This window comes from Ascaphus truei, chromosome 5 (assembly GCF_040206685.1).
Source record: "Ascaphus truei isolate aAscTru1 chromosome 5, aAscTru1.hap1, whole genome shotgun sequence".
Lineage (NCBI taxonomy): Eukaryota > Metazoa > Chordata > Amphibia > Anura > Ascaphidae > Ascaphus > Ascaphus truei.
The window spans coordinates 29033589-29052970 of record NC_134487.1 but is presented as its reverse complement, the minus strand read 5'-3'; the positions used below and the strand labels follow the sequence as shown (position 1 = coordinate 29052970).

Genomic DNA, 19382 nt, shown 5'->3' with positions numbered 1-19382 from the left:
GCTTTACTGTAGCAAAAGTGAAAGTAAAAAATATATGTGGCTGATTATTGGTGACACTGTTTTATTGTACTTTTTTAAATTCTTCTTGAAGTTCTTTTTTTTTTTAAACCTAATTCTTAATTATTTGTTATTTATTAACCTCTCTGCTGTCTACTTTTGGGTTCCCGCTTTATTTATGCTCTATGTTTCTCGCTTTCTCTGCCTTTCTCTCTCAAAACACAGTTTTACATCTGATTCAACTCTGATTCTGAAATAAGGGACAGAGCTGTGATTATGATTTGTCCGAACAGTGGGAGTTTGAGCTGGATTTACCTTTCAGCCCTCTCTAGTTTTGTGACAATGGGTGAAATAATGCATTAAACTGAAAGTACAAAATTATATATTTACTAAGCCATGCTACGACATAAACACCTATCAGCACTATAACAATGATCTGTCGGGACCATATTTACTTAGTCATGCTGAAAGGTGTAACATTATTCGTAAATATGGTGTTTATGGTCTATTCACTTGAATGGGCTGTAAAGTGTCTTCCAACATGGAAGGTGAAGTTTGGAGTAGCACTTCTTAGTAAATATGGCCTAATATACCTCCTCCTCCTCTTACCGTGCACCTCACAACTGGAACAATCTACCGGAGACTCTCTAAGCCGCCACCAGTCTAAGTTCTTTCAAAACTAAAGCTGCCTCACATTTTAATCTGGTATGTAACTGTCATACACCTAAAAGATAAAATATGTTAAACTGTTCATGCAATGTCTTTCTACATAATTTATAACCCTGTTCACCTAATGTAACCATGTATTTGTAACCATGTATCTGTCATCATAACCCTGTGCCAAGGATATATACTTGAAAAAGAGAGGTAACTCTCAATGTCTTACTTCCCAGTAAGATATTTTATAAATACAATAATATGTCTTTAGTAAGTGGTATAATAAATAAATTTAATCCGCAGTCTGCACATTTTGTACAGAACTTTGTACAGAACTTTGTACAGAGGAACGCATCATATCAGTGCTAAACTGTGTCAACAGTACTCCCCGTGTCTGGAGATTTTCCCCCAAAAAGTTTTGCCAATCTCAGTAATAAGGGGAGTCAGAAATGGTAAATAGTTTGTAATGGCTCATTGCCAATTGTAGCTGTTATAGCTATTGGCAGCACCTAATGCTCTTTGCCCCACTGCACAAATTCCTTATGCTACTCTGGAACGTGTACAGCAGCTGAAACAGCACTGGAACGTGTACAGCAGCTACTCTGGAACTCTGCAGCAGCTGAACCCACAACACTGATGTTTTTTAAGCCTGTGCTTTCTTGTTTATATGGTAATAAGAGCATCACCAAAATAAATGGGGAAGGATACCCCAGGGTAGGACTGCTGTGGTCCTAGATTTGTTTCTCAAAAAGATTCCCTTTTAGAAAAGAGGAGTAATTTTTTTTTTAAGAATCCAGGTTATAAGGGAAATGATCTTTAAAAAGCAGCCTCCTATAGTAGGTCAGAAAATGTTTCAGTCCTTAGGGATAACTCAGTAGTGTAATTGGTTTACTTAATAAGATTTAGTCACTGACTTGTATCCTGTGAAAAATGATTATGTTTGGCAGATGTAGCGAGACTCGATGTCTCCAGAGCCGCGCCCAAAGAAGGGAAAGTCTGTGGCACCGGAGACACCGGAGTGTCTTCCGCGGTCACACTGCGGGGGCTCTGCGCTTCTGGATCAGACCCCCCACAGCCTTAATCCTCCAGCCACGGCCGCGAGCCAGAAACATTAACATCTGTAATGGTACCTATTTGATTAATGATGATGGCATAATTCCTTTTCAAACGATGAAAAAAGGACAATTTATGTATGGCTTTTTATGAACGACAGTCTCATCTTCTAAAGAATTTATGTAATGATTAAAAAGACCCCACAAAGATTTTAAACCACTAAATTGTTAGAAATATTTACACTTATTTGTTTTTTTTTAAAGATCCCTATCGGCAATATTTAATCTATTAAACATACAGCTGTTTTTAGTTTACTCTCTTCCTAGATTAGCTGCCCCCTTATAACTGTGGATATTTTTAACAAATAATGAATGAGCTTCCTAGCAGGAAGACTAATACACGGACCCTATCGGGCATAGTGTAGTAGCTGTGAGTTGTGCAAATCCATGTGGAAAGAGTCCTTTCCGATTTGATTGGCATGCTTTGCTATTCTGTAAACCCTTCTCGCATGTCCAAATTTTGCGGAAAAGGCTTTTCTAGAAACAGTTTCATTCCAGGTCTGCAAATTTCCATTTTTTGACAACTTGCTGAATTATTGTAGCTCCTGTAAATGGCTAAACCATGTCAAACAACTTGCAGTTTTGGGGGGTATGGAAAAGGAATTACAATTTTTGTAGGGCCTCAAGTATATATATCCCCTCAAATCTCACTCTAAATAACGTAGGGAGAGACGTTTATAATTAAAGAGGAGCACACCTGGGATATATGCTAATGAGACATATAAAGTATATTTAAATGAGTCACACACCCTCACAAGTCTAAGGGCCCTTGTGATAAAAGGGATACTGGTGTCAGGCCCAACAGGATCAGAACCCACAACTACTGCTATTCAGGGCAGCAACTCTAACATTGAACTAAACCAGATGCAAGGACAACTCTATTGTCCCAGCATTCTGAGTGCCACTGCTCACACCTTTAGCCTCCTCTCTACTTCCTAGTTGTCAGTTCAATGTGCCTTGTGCACACAAAAAGGAGCACACCTGAGACACCTGGGAAATATGTGATAGTGACGTTTCCTGGCATCTGGTTCAATGCTAGAACTGCTTCCCTGAATAACCAAGTTTGTGGGTTCCGATCATGTTGGTCTGACACCAGTACCCGCTTCATCACAAGGGCCCTTAGACTAGTCACTATTTGTCTTATGGAAATATTTTAGGCGGTGTGGGTGTGTGACTCATTTAAACATACGTTGCATGTCTCATTAGCATATATCGCAGGCGGCATCCTTTTTTAGCACAGAGGTATCTCCCTATGTTATTTGGAGGAAGGTTTGATGGGGGATATATACAGTATATATAAAACTTGTGACTGACAAATTGAGTTACTCCTTCTCCTCCTCTGCAAGGACAACCTTGCAGTTACTAGAATATCCCCCTATGTCTTAATTTTTTTAATGGAGACATTAGAGCTATTAAAAAAAAACATACAGCAGTATATTTATCTGACACAATGTAACCATGAAGTTTTATATGTGGCGTCTGCTGATATTTGAACAAGATACTCATCTTCTGTTTTTCTGAATCATCAAGTTCCTTACTATAGTAGTCATTTAGGAATGACAGTTGTATTTGGGAATGAGGCCTTAAGGACTGATTATATTTAAAGTTTGTTTTAATTTAATAGTCACAGTTATTAAAATGTATTATATTCAAGAAGAGTTTTTCTTTTCCTTTTATGTCTCACAAAGAAAACTGTCCATTTGGAAAAGTTCAAAGTAAAGTAACCTGACAAGCTTTCACCCTGAACGTTGTATGTTCTGATACAAAGACTAGCATTCGGTTCATTGTATTAAACTCTTTGCTACAACCTATGCATTACTAGGCAAATTATTAATCCACGCTACTTGTCTTTGTTGTTTCTGTATACTACAGTAAGTATCTTGCCATACAGAACATGGAAAGGACAATAGACTTTAGATCAGAACACAACTACAGTACATGGGACTAGAGATGGTCAAATCATTCGGCAACATTCAAATTTGCCACAAATATGGAGTTTACTGCACAAGTGTGAATATTCGCACATGGGTCAAAAGAATTCAATTTGCCTATCTTAAAACGGTATTTAACCCTTTGAATGCCAGAGGGTGCCGCAGCAGCCATTTTCCACACTGGTCAGATTGTGTCTTGCTCTCTATGGGCACACAAAACGCGGTCGAACCCAGAAAAAAAAGGCCCTTTGATCATTCCATAGTCACTACATCATCGACCCCCAGAGTGCCAGCCTCCATAAAGTGGTGACTACCTCCTGGACCACTCAAAGGGTTAAACATATGTGCAAATGATTGGTGGCTACTATTCGCACAATTGTACAAGCAAGCAAAAGATTGGTTGAAACAGCAAATTCCAGCGAAAAGCACCAATCAACTCACCAGGTACAGTAAGTACAAAAATAAAAAATGTTTATTAAACTACATGATAAAAAAAAAAAAAAACATTAAAGACAAGACAGGAAAAATTCTCCCACGCGTTCCCACAAATTTTTCCTGTCTTGTCTTTAATGTTTCTTGTTTTTTATCATGTAGTTTAATAAACATTTTTTTTTTGTACTTACTTGGTGAGTTGATTGGTGCTTTTTGCTGGAATTTGCTGTTTCAACCAATCTTTTGCTTGCTTGTACCTTCTGACTGATTGGAGTGACTCACAGCTGCAGCGCAGGTTCACAACTCTGGATCCATGCACAGCATCACGGGAGAACGCCAAGAGATTACAAGCGCCTCCACATGTAGCAGAGACACCGGAGCAATGAATAGTGTTCCCGGACGGATATCCTAATCAGCTTCGGCACTCGGGATCCCTACAGCTCCATAACAGAGGAGAAAGGCATTTTTCTAAGTGCCTCCGGTAGCAACGGGACACGGAAACGACGGACCAAGAACAACACTGTGGATCGGGGACACAGAGGTAGCTGTTTATTCTTTGTTTTACACTCTCCTACCAGTTCTCTTCATAGTGTCCATCCTCACTTACCCAGCTATTTTACATCAGATCATCTTTGTGGATCTAGTTTTTTATGAGTTTCTTTACCTGCCACAACACTACAGCTGATTTATCCAGACATCTTTACATATGAACAATAAATATGGGACTGTAATATGTTCTTTGTTCCCATCCATGCTATTTTTTGAAGCTATTAGTAGTCTCAACCTTCTATATTCGCACAATTGATTTGCAAAGAGTTTAGGGCCTTATGCAGAGAGCATAGAATTTTAAAATTGGCGAATTTCATAAAAAGTAGCTTTTTTGGAGAGTTTTATTCTCCATATGCAGAAAAGTGCGAATTCTGCTATGTTTAACATGGATGCGTGTGGCGAGTTTAAATTGGCGAGATGCGCGCTTCAGAAACGTGTAAAAATAAATTCGCGCCTTTTTTTCCCCTTTACTATAGGCGGCGAGCGCCATCTTGCCATCTTTTCCTGGCGCGGCAAAAATGCGAGAATCGCGCCGTTTTTTGGCGCGAACAGCCGCTTTATGCCGTTCGCACCTCTCTGCATTCGGAGAGTTTTAAAAATGGCGAGATGGAGGTTCTCGCCAGCCGCGAGGCGAGTTTTACCAATTGAAAAAACAAAATGGCGCGTTTTTCGGAACTCGCCATTTTCTGCCGGTTTCTGCGCGAAATTGTACAAAAAATGGCGAATTTCGAAATAACGATGCTCTCTGCATAAGGCCCTTAGTGTTTTGCTGGAGAGCGTCCCAAGTGCTATATCTCTATCCACTCAAGCACACTTAGAACAACACACTGAGAGACACCTGTGCACCAATAATGGGCACAACTCAGATACCTGGGAAATGCTGATCGAATATGCAAATTGATCTTTTTGTGCATAGGTGTCTCTCCACGATTTGTTTAAAGGTGTGTTTGAGGGGATGCACCATACTAATTTGCACTGTTTCTATATAATGTATACTGACTTATATATAGTGAATGCAGGCAATTTGTAATGAGCAATACCCATTCTCAGTCCTTGCAAATCTCTACATAGAATGTGGCCCAAAATTTTACTGCCTAATTATACTTGCTGAAAATATAGGTACATTGTGTCTTAAGTACTGACACATTCATTGTATTCTAAGACACGGCTCAGCAAACAAGCAGGCGCAACATTATTGGGGGGTGGGCGGGCAGCGATTACAGAGACCCCCCGTTCTTCCCCACAAAATTTTAATAAAATGCCGGGGGAGCATGTGAGGCCTCTCTGTATGTGGTCTCATGACAACGCGGAGTCAAAAGACACTGCGAGGTAAAATGGCAACGCTACGTCATATAACGCCGTGACGTCAAATGACGCCGCCGATGCCGGAGAAAAGGTAAGGGGGTGGGAGTTGCGAGCAAGGGGGGAGAGCAGACAGGGGGGCGCAAACAAAAAATGTTTGTGCACCCCTGTTCTCAGCTGACTCATGAATAAATTCTGACTTTTAAAAAGTTTGCATAGATTTTTTGTAGTCAATAGTTCCAAAAAATGTTTTTTTAAATAATATGCAAAAAATTATTTCATTTGCACATCTTTACCAGTTGGTACATAAACTATATACTGACCGATGAAACAACAGTCGAATAGTATAAGTTATATTGAGACCTCACATGCAGTACTCTGTTCAGTTCAGTAGACTATATATCAAGAAGGACAGACATATATGAGAGATTATGCCAAGAAGTACTACTATAACGGTGCATGGCCAACCTTAACATGTAAAGCTTGGAGGAGAGAAGGAAGAGGGGGAATATGATAGGAACTTTCAAGTATATAAAGGGTTCCAAAAAGGTAAAGAAGGGAAGCAGAGATCAGAGAAAGATAAGAGCTAGAACAAGATGACATGTGTTGAAGCTGAAGGGTGGTAGACTCAGGGAAAATGTGAAGAAGTGCTTCTTCACAGAAAGGGTAGTGGGTTTGTGGAATAGTCTCCCAACAGAGATGGTAGAGGCTAATACATTAAGGGTATTAAAAACATGCTTGGGGACATAAGGTTATCGTAAATATGAAAGAAAGCCAAGTATCAAAGTGGATCTGAGGTTTTACACCAGATATTAAAATGAGCAGACTAGGTGGCCAAATGATGCTGATCTGCTGTCAAATTCTACATTTATTTATAAAAGTACAAAAATATGTCTTTCATTTATCTTATTAATCTACAGAAATATTTTTTTTTAAAAGTCAAAAAGGCCAAAGCCTTATCTTTTGATGTGTTCCTTTTGGACAGCGTAATTTTAATAAATTAAGGAGATTCCTGTTAAACATCAGCCAAGCACAGTTGAAATATTTGTGATAAATAGGTACTGACGACCATCTGGAGCAGAGGATTCTGCCAAGGAGTATTCCAGAGAAAAGGTCAGAACGAAGGCAAATGGAAATCGAATGGATGAGTTTCACCTCTCAAGTCTTACTTCTAAGGTTTTACATATCAAAGCTTTACAAGTCATGTAAGAGCACGGTTTTATAAAATGCACTTTCATGGGCACATGGCATAGCGATAGTTCAGTCTACATTATGAATATAATTGGATAGTAAACTGCCCATAAAAAAATGCAGACGGTAACAATAAACACAGTCTCAAAATATATTTTTGGAGATACTAATGCATCACTCAGGAAAGGAGGTGATGTTGCATGTCGAAGATCTGAAGAATGATACATCATCCATCAAAAATTATTTGGAATGAAATGCCAGAGCTCATTAAAATTAATAGCCGGCAAACCTTTTTCAGATTAACTTGAGTTTTACCAAGTTGCTTCATATTAATATCTCCAAATACATAGCAGAACATAAGGTGCTACAAATGTTTAACCCTTTGGGGTTCTGTTTGGCATAGCTACTACGTCTTGGGGTCTGGCTCTCCAGGGGCATCCCCTGACGTAACCGCTCCATCATAATCTACTTGCTTGTTTTTGTAGGGGAGATCGCGTTCAAAAACATGATCGTAAAGGAAAAGGAACAGAAAAGGGAGAAGAAACCTCTGTGGTTTCGTCATCAATGACGGAGGGATCACGTCAGAGAAGGGATCACGAGATCAAGAGTGCCGTAGCACTCTGGCACTGTGGCAGTCCCTCACTCAAAGGGTTAAGGGAGTAGTCTCCCTGCTGTTAACTACTTAATATAATTGCCTTCCTGTAATGCAATATAATACTACTTTAAACAAACATTGGACTGTTTTGTTTTCCTTTAAAATCAGAAACCGTTTTCCTTTATAACTACGACACTGAAATAAAAGGTGAAAGTGCTTTATCCTTAGGACACCTCAACCCACCAACTGGCTTATAATGGGAATGGGTGAGATAAGTGTTTTACTGTTTCAAGGACCTGCTCAAAGCATAAGGGCTGTTCTATACTGCGTGCGCATGCTACGGGCCGACAGGGGAGAGGATGAAGAAAATAAAGAATTTGCGCCGCTACCGCTGCTGAAATGTATGTGTGTGTGTATGTGTGTTTGTGTGTATGTATGTATGTATGTATGTATGTATGTATGTGTGTGTGTGTATGTATGTACAATGTTAATAAACAATGTATTAAAGTATTTATTTATTTCAAAATGTATTTAAACACACGCATACATACATACTGTACATACATACAGTACCTCACTCACGCACAGCATACACACAAAAAGCGTGCGGCACGTGCATGTGCACACAGTATAGAACGGCTCTAAGAGACATTACACTTTTTAACACTGCTTTTTATAAGGATACAAATACTGTACACTAGGCTTGAAGTTTCCCATGTTTTAAAAAATATATATAATAAAACAAAGGCTACAACCATATAACTAAACTCTTCCCTAGAGATAAACCAGGAATATACATTCGGGAGGAAAAAACAAAAACTAGAATTCATTACAGATTCTTTAACATTTAGAATACATTGGCGGATTTGCACTGATACAAATCTGCTGCTGAATATTCATATCCGTAATCGAGGAGCTATTAAAATTATCATCCATTGGCACTCATATAATACATGTTAAGATAACATAATATTAGCTTAATTAGTCCAGTAAACCATAACAAATGTAGTTATATTACAAAATGTGCATTGTAAAAGAATCCACATAATCCCTTACCTCCCTCAACAGGTAATATTTTAGCATAGGTATTGTATTCCTTTTGCTACTAAATTGTACATTATATCATGCAGGTTCATGTAAGTAAAAAACAATATGATACAAGTTTAAGCAAGCATGACACTGGGAAATTACAGACAAGACTGGAGTCACAGTTCCCTGCTGATCTGGGGGTCAACTGAAGGGTAGGTCATTTGTAACCCTCTTAATTGAATTTTACAGGAAACTAAATATAATTGTGTATTTATATAGGTATATTAAAATATATATTTCCAGTATGTATTTCTTGTCATTGAATAGTATAGTAGTGGCTTTGTTTCACAGCCATATAATAATTAAGATTTGTATTTGTTTACATTCATATCCATGTATTGTCAGCCCTGAAGAAGCAAAGCACATTGCATAGCGTCTATTTAAAAATTAATAGCTAAAAAATTAACTATTGACTGCATCATTACTGGGAAAAAATCCCCCAGCTTCTATCCCTTTCTCAATAGTATTTAAGCAGCTACTATACACATTTTCCTTAACCAGAAGTATGACACTATAAGTTTACTTTGTCTATATTATTTCTTATTACCCACTAACCAAAACACAATCACTGCAAGCTCTAACTCCAGCACCCACCACATCATATATATATATATTTGTCTCAAAAGGAGTGCTTCTGGGTGTGACCAAATGTATACAACAAAACACAAAAATAGCCTAGAGGTATTTACCGTAAATGAGAATATTCACAGGTAGTGTTAGGACCTGCATTGTGGTCATGCCGTGACGTGTCTGAAGGCTTACAGTATAACGCTTTGGCCAAAGAATTTAACTAAATGACACTTATTATTTGAATACAAACATTCAAGTATTTAACTAAGTATTTTTAGTCATATTGGATGTAACACTGGGTATTTTTGTCTTTTGTTGGTTACCCCCTAACAACGTTTAAATGTTTTCCTAATGCAATACTCAATTAAATATAGTAATGCAATACACATTCTTTGTCCTTTTTTGCAACAAGCTGGGTTAAGAGTCACATTGTCAAAAATGGTCATTCTTTGTAGGTTGTAATCCGTTTTAATGGTCCAACAAGAGGGTTTATAAAAGATGTAATGGCCTGCACTAAGCATTTTAAAACCTTTTGAAATTACGTCTCTCCTTCATATGTAGTAATAATAATAATAGCATGTTCATGTATAGCGCTGCTTGTTTTACATAGCGCTTTACAGAAACATTTTGCAGGCACAGTTCCCTGCCCTGTGGAGCTTACAATCATTTTTTTGGTGCCTGAAGAACAGGGAGATAAAGTGACTTGCCCACGATCACAAAGAGCTGACACCAGGAACTGAACCAGGTTCCCCTACTTCAAACTCAGCACCTGTCAGTGTCTTTTACACACTGAGCCACCCCTTCTACCATGTAAAAATGGTAACATCTGTTAAAGCTGCAGTTCAGTCAATATCCTGCATGTGTGTTTTTTTTAATAAATCAGTTCTGTAGTAAGAAAAAATACTTTTAGCATTTTCTGTTTTAAAATAAAACAACTTTGAAAGACCAATTTTCTTGTATTCTATTTTAACAACCATTTGCTAAGGCACTGCCCCTTCATGTCCTGTCACACCCCTTTGTCAGCCCTGCCCTCCCTCTAGCACATGTCAGTGCAGGAGTGCTCATGAATATTCATGAGCTTCCACTGAGACACAGAAGCAGAAGAAAAACAGATCCCTTCACTAATTATGTCACCAAATTTCGCCGATCAATACATGGAGAACGAATTGACCTGCAGCTAAACAGTTCTTTAGGTAATTAGAGATTGCCCACATAAAACTATTGAAGTAAAAAAATAAATTTAAAAAAAAAAAGACTGAACTGCAGCTTTAATAGATATCCATTAAAAAATATTATAAGCTATGGCAAATTCTTCACGTCTCCAGATCCAAAAGAGCTATTAGAATTTTGTACTATATGAAAATGGCATTGACAAACTACCTAAGTTAGTTGGTTTGTCAGCATGTTGCAGATAACCGATAGCATTATAAACACATACCTCAAGCTACTGTATACGTCAAGCACATCTTATGTACTCAAGATTTAACAATAGCCAAAGGAGGTATTGAAGCCATGACTTTGTAAGAATGCCTTTACCAGACTAGACGCTATTCTTTCAAGCGTATACATATAGACATACGCAATGTAACTTACCTGCCAGTTTACTAATTATTTAAATGTACATTTCTGGTATTTTCAAGTAGTCTTCTAGTAACATAAATCTATTGCAACACATTCATTTCAGCGCATTTTAACTGCGGAGAGATACATACTGTGCCAGGTCGAGGGTAGGGGATTCTTCCATCGTACTGTACCCATCTATGATCTGGACTTTCTTTATGGGCATAAGGACCATTGAATACTCCCCTTATATCAGCCATGCTATATATACATACAGCCGATGCTTTAAATATAGAGCTGAAATAAAAAAATTGCAGAAAACAAATATTGAGGCAGTATCTTGACATTAACAAATTGTATTATGGAATACAGGGTTGGGTGTACTCGTTGGACGGGGATATCTATCAGTAGCGTGGGACTTAAGTAATAGAATGATTTAAAAAAATAATTCATACCGTTTCTAGTTAAAAATAAAAGCATAACTGTTGCTTATGAAAACATATGGAAATTCAAGTTAATAAACACAACTGAGATGTGTCTGTTCCAACCCTGGCATGCATCAGCCTAAGACAACAAGAAGTAATAATTCAATTAGGCCACGGGTGCTACCTGATGGTGAAAAGGCAGAAAGAAGGAAGATAAACCGTGTGTGCTATATTGCACTACAACCTGAATTAGCAGAATGATTGCTTAACAGACATTGACAATAAAGAGGTTCTTTGTGACGTCATGCAAACGTTTTGTGTATTGACCTATCGTGAAGATTTTATGGCTGGACAGATAATATGTTGACACAGTAATGTTTCTTATTTCTTTATAAAGGTCAGGGGAAAATAATACAAAGTCGTTACTATTATTAACTACAATCACCTTTGAATTGTTGTTGAAGTCTGGGTGCAGTTATGTGTGTTATCTTTATGAGCGCTGTGAATGAATTGGAGGCAAATTTATTGATTTTGACTGTGTCTGAAATTGTTTCATTAAGGTGTGACTTTAGAGCGTGCATTCCGTAGTGGAGCGAATGAACCCTTCTTCCTTCAATCTATTAAGGATTAAACGGGCACCTTTGACAAAGTCCATGTTAAATCCTTTCATATCTCATCTTAAACAAAAAGAAGTTTCTTCTGATATTTGTTTTTCAAAAACAGGAGCTACAGTACAATAATTGTAACGGACTTCGCAAATTACCCAGCAGGAGAAAGTACTGTAGCTTCAAAGACTTGTTAAAGATTATGTCTAATCATTTTAAAATACAATGCCAGAGCATGTGGCGTCACGGTGTCACGCCATTTGACGTTGCAGCACCATGACGAGAGACCCTGCAGGAAAAGGTGGTGAAGGAGAAGAGATACTTACAGAGGCCCCACGCTCTCCCCTGACAATCAGTTTAATTGTTGTGGGGAAGAGCACAGGGCCTCTGTAACCGCGGGGCTCGGTGCAGCGGTACCAATGGCATCGCCATCAAGCCGGCACTGCCGATGCATTTCTCTGGTAACATAACTATTACATATTTAGCCAGATCAATACCTTGTAGTAGTGAAGACTCCATATATTATAGGGTTTCTTTCATCTTTAGTTGGAAGCAAAAATACATCTTCTGTAAAAGATAAAGTATGAATTCCCTAAATCAATAACATCATTAATATCAATTAAATTACACATGGATTAAATGTTTTATTTTTCACAATGATTGTTTTATACTTGCATTCATTTGTGGAGAACATACAGTATCACACAGAGCAAGATAAATACACTTTTGACTAAAGCACTTTTGCTTATGCTGCTTGCATGAAAATATAGTGTAATCAAGATAATATATTTATAAATAGCTCAAGGAAACCTACTTATCTGAATACTAGTTTCTTGTGATTTATGTAACTAAAGCACTATGTGATTAATTAGATCAACTTGTACAAGTGCTACTTTTACTATAATATATATATAAACTCCTGATTTCTCTTTGTACATATCTTTATCCTCTGTAATGGTGACATTTCTATATTTTACATCAAGCTTTCTTGTTTACCTTGTTATTTATCATTAACATATAACTACAATTAAAGCTAAAAAAAAATAATTAGAACAGAACTCACATATTTATATTTAATGCGCAAAATATTATTACTACTTATAATGCACTGTTAGCTAAACAACATTAATGACATATTGCAGTGGCTTTTTAATTTAGAGTACACAAATAATTGCTTGCAGATGTGCTGTTCAAAATAAGTGTGGCTTTGTAGACACAGGTTAAACGGTAAGTGTGTGCATAAGTTGTTCGTTAGCATACATGAGAATACATTGAACTTGGTTACAATGATGTACTGTATGTACTAAACTCCGATTTTGGACACAATTATACTGAATACAGGCATACCCCGCATTAACGTACGCAATGGGACCGGAGCATGTATGTAAAGCGAAAATGTACTTAAAGTGAAGCACTACCTTTTTCCACTTATCGATGCATGTACTGTACTGCAATCATCATATATGTGCATAACTGATGTAAATAATGCATTTGTAACAGGCTCTATAGTCTCCCCGCTTGCGCACAGCTTCGGTACAGGTAGGGAGCCGGAATTGCTGTTCAGGACGTGCTGACAGGCGCATGCGTGAGCTGCCGTTTGCCTAATGGGCGATATGTCCTTACTCGTGAGTGTACTTAAAGTGAGTGTCCTTAAAGCGGGGTATGCCTGTACAACACAGACTCTGTTTTAAAATGTTTGGAACCCTCTAGTAAACAGTGACTGATTTTTATAGGCAGAGCAGAGGAAAACATTCATACTTATCCCGTCCCTTCAAAACATTGTGAAACTGGTCACAAAGAAAACATGTTGTAGAATTGTTTTTGTGATGTGGATATTTGTCCTTAAGATGCTGAGATCAGGAGCAAACCAAAAGGCATCTGTAAACATTGAATTTGTCATTTTATTTCAGAGTCTCTTCCTAGGATGTTACACTAAGGCTGTCATCAATCTAATGTGACAGGGGAGGCACCACCATCATTATTTAAATCATGGGTGGCCAACTCCAGTCCTCAAGGGCTACCAACAGGTTTTCAGAATATCCCTGCTTCAGTACAAGTGGCTCAATCGGGGGCTCGGTTGTGGTATCAGGGATGAAGGTGCTTGCATGCACCAAAACGTTGTGTGCTGCAATTACTTCTTTAAGTAATTAAAGTGACTTTCATTTGAGTTTTTTGACTTTTCCTATTTTTTGGTGTTCTTGACTCTTGCCTTTTCAAAGCTTTGGCATGCCTCAGCTCCCTTTCATATGAATGGGAGTAAAAGCAGGCTAAAGCTTAGCCCCCTTTTGTGGATCTTGGCATAAGCATTTTTGTGTGCTCGATTGCCACCAAATTTGATGTCTGATATACTGGCTAGCTAGAATAGCATTAACCAACATATATGCCTTCTTGAAGTGGTGAATAGACAATGGCTGTGTGACAGACAGTATATCCTTGAAGTCAGGTTAACGGATTCTTTCCTTCAGTATTAAGCAATATGTTCTATCATTAACAGCTGGAAAATAAATGTAACGGAATCCAAGCTATTTTATGTATGTCTCAAAAATATGCTGTAAGTGCAAGGAGAAAAAGGGAGATTCATGTCAACTTACGCAGTTCATCAAAATATGTGTCTCCTCCATCAGGACCAGGAATTGAGCACACCAAGCGAGCTTTAAGAAATGTAGTCCATTTATTAATCAAACTGCGTTGGCCTCCAATGTCATTCTAAAAGAAAAAAATATATGTATATATAGGATTTGCAGGACTTGAAGTTTTTCATTTACATGCTAGATTCTGGTCAATCATATTCTTATCTTCAGGTGAAGCCTATTACACATTGATATATTGTATAATGCCACATGCCTGTGCATGATATCCTTATACTTTTGTAGTCATATATTAACTATAATAACTACAATTAAGTGTATCATTATAATAATATAAAATAATAAGGAACTGTGCAAGTTTAGACATAAGCTTTAAGTATAGTATATGGCATAATGTTTCATCATATTGTTCCATGGAGCTGTACAGTATAAAGAAACATACTGTAACAAATTATATAATTTTGTCTTCAAACATCTATAAAATATGTGGTAGAATCAATCACAATTTGTATAGGTGATATTATATGTGTACATACTTTACACTTCTAAAAATGGTTACTAAGAATGTACTGTATGTTACCTGTTTTAAAGAAACAGTATATAATAACCCATATAAGTGTATTCATTTCATTTTTGTTTGTTAATGTCATTATACAAAAGGAACAGATGTCTGTAAAAAAAAAAACAACGTACTCATAAAATTTACAGTGTATCAACTTTGAACATTGTTTTCAAACTATTTCATGTAAGACTATTTATTTATTTATAAAATGTTTTACCAGGAAGTAAAATCATTGAGAGTTACCTCTTGTTTTCAAGTATGTCCTGGGCACAGAGTTATGATGACAAATAATACATGGTTACAAATACATAGTTATGTAGCCCTGGTAAGAAATGGGGCTATAGTTCTATCCTCCTCCTGGTATAATCCCTGGTAAGGGCAGGTTGCCAGGAGTTATCATGGGTTTCCCCCACTTCAAGCACTTGCCCTGAGTGGTGGAGGTAGGTCACCTGACCCTGTGTCAAAGCAAGAGACACACGGGCGGTGCCTGCTGATATCATAAAGAGCAGTGCACGTCCTATTTAGTGTCAGACAATACAAGCAGAAGTGTGTGTTAGAGTGAGTTAGTGTTAGTAGTGAGCAGCTCATGAGTAGAGCTGCTATAGCTATAGTTAGTGAGGTGGACCAAATACCTCTCACCCTGCTTAGGGGGTGAGGGGAGAGCTAGCCCCACTCTGGATGCCCTTTGGTCCAGAGTGGTGGCAGGGATCATCACAAAGGAGAACAGTTAGTGGACTGTGCATCACTGTACTTGTCTGCTGCTGCTGCTCAGAGAATAAAGAGTCTGCTGGTTTTAAAGAGAACCTTGTGTGAGATTGGAATCTCTCATCCCTGTGGGGAATCTCTGTGGTGAGGATTCCACCCCGCATTCCATGGAGGCGCTGCACCATTGAACGATAATGAAGGCATTCAACCCAGTAACCTGTTCCTGTTGTCCCCCATGTCATCGCGGGAGACTCAGGCCCTCCTGTTGCCAGCAGGTATGCACCACACAGAAACATATAGCCAGACCCAAGAACACCTTAGGGGACCTGATCTGCGATTTGGGGGGGAGTATGGGCTAGATTTAGAGGCGCTGCTGAGAGAAACAGGACAGGTTTTCAGCGAAGCAGAGCTGAAAGATGTATGTACACTTTCAGAGCAAGTGCTGCAGAAGGACGGGCATTTTTGCAGACTAGGGGTAGTCAGGAGAGACAGTCCTCTTGCACAGTACACCCTGGGTGCCCTAGGAGGGTGATGTAAATTTGGATAAAGTGGCTATAGCTGTTCTAGTCACCTTGAGGCAGATAGTGTAGGATTCCTGTGGGGGTAGCCTGTTACAAGAACACACAAAGTGGCCAAGAGAGGTCAATGAAAGTCCCTCATAGTTGCACTCATTCCTTAGTCTAATGTAAGTCAAAAAGTGCCAGTAGATTAACTGGTACCAATAGTATTATAATCATGTGTAGACCAACAGGAAAAATAGCCACTAGAGCTAATCTATAGCTAGACAGACAATCATGACAACTTTAATACAAATTAAAACACGACGAGATGCACAAAATAACAACTAACATACACAAACTAAACCTAAAAGGTCCCCTAGTGGGCGCACAAAGAGCAGTAAAAACCCAACGATAGTGACTTTCTATCAGTTGCCCAAGGTCCACAAATGTAAATTCCCCCCCCCCGGGTAGACCCATTGTCTCGGGGATCGACAACCTTACGTCTCATGCCAGCATGTACCTTGACTCCTTCTTTCGCCCCTTTGTGGGCAATTTACCATCACACCTGAAGGATACAAAAGCGGCTCTAGCACGACTGGAGGGGATCACCTTAGAGACAGGTACCCTCTTAGTAGGGATTGATGTAGAAAGCCTCTATACCAGTATTCCTCATGAATTTGGTATAGGGGCGGTTGCTCATTTTCTCCATGCAAGAAATATCTACACACAGAACCACAGAGAGCTTGTTATGAACCGTCAGTGAGTGCGGTGTACAAGGAGAGAGTTCTGCTTAGCCTGGGGTATGCCATGCGTTATATTCATTGGTTAGAGCACCATTAAGTGTAGTAAGTGTGTAGGAACGAGTTACACCATAGACACTGAGAGTAGTGCTATCGTGGGCTCAGAGGGCTCACTAAAGATGGCGGCGAGAGATACATGTGCTCTGCGGGGCATGGAGGAGGTTAAAATGGTGACAGCTGTGCCATTCACTGCAACACGGGTTGCAGCTGATCCAAAATGGCGACCCCCGCCAAGCCTAGATCACGCACATGCTGCGTGCATGCAGGCTGCAAGAGAAATGTGGCGAGAGATGTGCAAGGGTTTGGCGCCAAACTCAGATCCCCAGCTAAAAGAAGGGAGCAGCGCGAAATCTGTAGCCGCACCCACCTGTGCAGTGACTGGCCGACGAATGAAGCCACGTCACACAAAGAGAGAGATTGCCCCTCCTCTTGTTTCCACCAGAGGGAGGGGGCACACTGAGAACTAATCCCAACAGTCCTCCCCAGCGGAAGGAGGGACAGGAAGTGAGGCTGAGGAACTTCACTTCTGCTTGACTGGTGAAGGAGAAGGAGCTAAGTGCGAAACCAGCAAGCTGAGCGAATCAACCCTTCACAAAAGATGGCTGACTTAAGTGTAACCACTTATCAGCTTCCAGGAGGCCTCCTGGTTGTGGAGGTTGATGGCCGAGAATATCTGCGGTGCCTGTGCTTCCAATGCAGGTCACCCGGACCGGCCCCAAGTACAATGGTACGGTGCCAGCAGTGTGGCACGTTCTACCTCTGGCCTATCGAGCCATGCCCTACAATAATGACTCCGCGAGATGCCTCTCCAGCGACGCTGATCGAGATGGAGGAAGCGGATGCGAAGGCTGCCCTGGTCCCATATGTCACCCCTGCGGTAGGGACCCAGGCCCAGCCACCAAGAGATGGTCCCAATGGAGGAGAGCGCGACCGCCGTGGAGGTACCGGAGCGGGCCCGTTTCGTACCCATACCCACTGGCGGTGCCACAAGGACTCGAGGTGATTCCCCCACGGAGGAGCCGTTGCAGTCCTCATCGGATAAAAGAGACAGCCTGTCATTGGTGGTGATGTGCCGGCCGGCGGACCACCCCAGCTGTAAAGAAGAAGTTCCACTTACCCTAGCGATGGAGCAGACGAATCCGGAGACCCCTGACGACGAGCGCTGGTGCGGCTTGAACCGCGTAGAAGTCCCACGGCCGTGGTGACTTCCAGTGCGGCGGAGAAGGGACTCGAGATGGCTCCGGAGGAACCAACGAGTATCACAAGACAGCGGAGAGGTAAGAGGACACCACCACCCCCTTATTCCCGCCAGGTGAAGGAGGAACCTGTGGAGAGAGAAGGGCTTGAGGCCTACCTGCCCGTCCGCGACCCTCATGGTCCACCACCACCCCTTCCGGTCCTCGACGCACTTCCGGTGCGGGACCAAGCAGCGGATGGAGATTCCGCGACGACCAGCGATGACGTCACTTCCGGGTCAGACTGGCGCAGAGGCCCGGAATCTTTGATTGCTTCACTAAAGAAAGCTGGGCTGGAACATGCGTTCGAGGAGTTTAAGGCCCAAGTAGCCAAGCGGGGAGCACGAAGCCCTGCCGCAAGAGACAGTAAGAAAGTACCTACCGGTCGTGGCATCGCCCGACTCAGAGACACTGTAAAAGACTAGAGCGATCCTATGGTCACTGCCCCTAGAACCATTGCCCCGGCCACTGCCCCTGCCCCGTCACGTGTCGTGCCACTGGGTCCTAGCTGGATAAGATGCCCAAGTTTTCAACTGATTGGCGGAATTGGGTGACAAGTGATGAGGGTTCTGATGGGGAGATACCATTGTCAAGTGTTGTACATAAACCTAACCCCACTGTGTTTAATCCTGTTCCTAGAGGTAGGGCCCGAGGGTCCCAGTCTACTGCAAAAGCGGGTACGGTAAGTCCCAAACCACCTAAGATGAACCCCACAGTTTACAAGAATTTCCTTAGAGGGAGGCGTAAAGGCTCACACTCTACAGAGGCAGCGACATCTGATGTATCCTCCAGAGCAGAGACAGAGGAAGGTATGAGTGTGTCATCCTCATATGAGCACCGAGATAAATGGTGGGCACCGTTATTTACAGGGTATCATCAGGGGATGGACCGCACCAGATTTGTGTTAATAAAGGAAGATATTGTAGATCACTGGTGGGACGCAGGCACCTATTCTCCACAGGAGGTTGCCGATGAGT

The 19382-nt window shown here is 40.4% G+C and overlaps 1 protein-coding gene across 1 annotated transcript in view; it reads right to left on the bottom strand.

Moving 5' to 3' along the window:
- SEMA3D (semaphorin 3D) overlaps positions 1–19382 on the bottom strand; it is a 197546-nt gene that overhangs the window by 39382 nt on the left and 138782 nt on the right. The window contains exons 9-11 of the mRNA XM_075599553.1: positions 14607–14721; positions 12513–12582; positions 11138–11282 (exon numbers count right to left, since the gene is read on the bottom strand). Coding sequence (XP_075455668.1) covers positions 11138–11282; positions 12513–12582; positions 14607–14721 — 330 coding nt within the window. The remainder of the gene's footprint in view (positions 1–11137; positions 11283–12512; positions 12583–14606; positions 14722–19382) is intronic.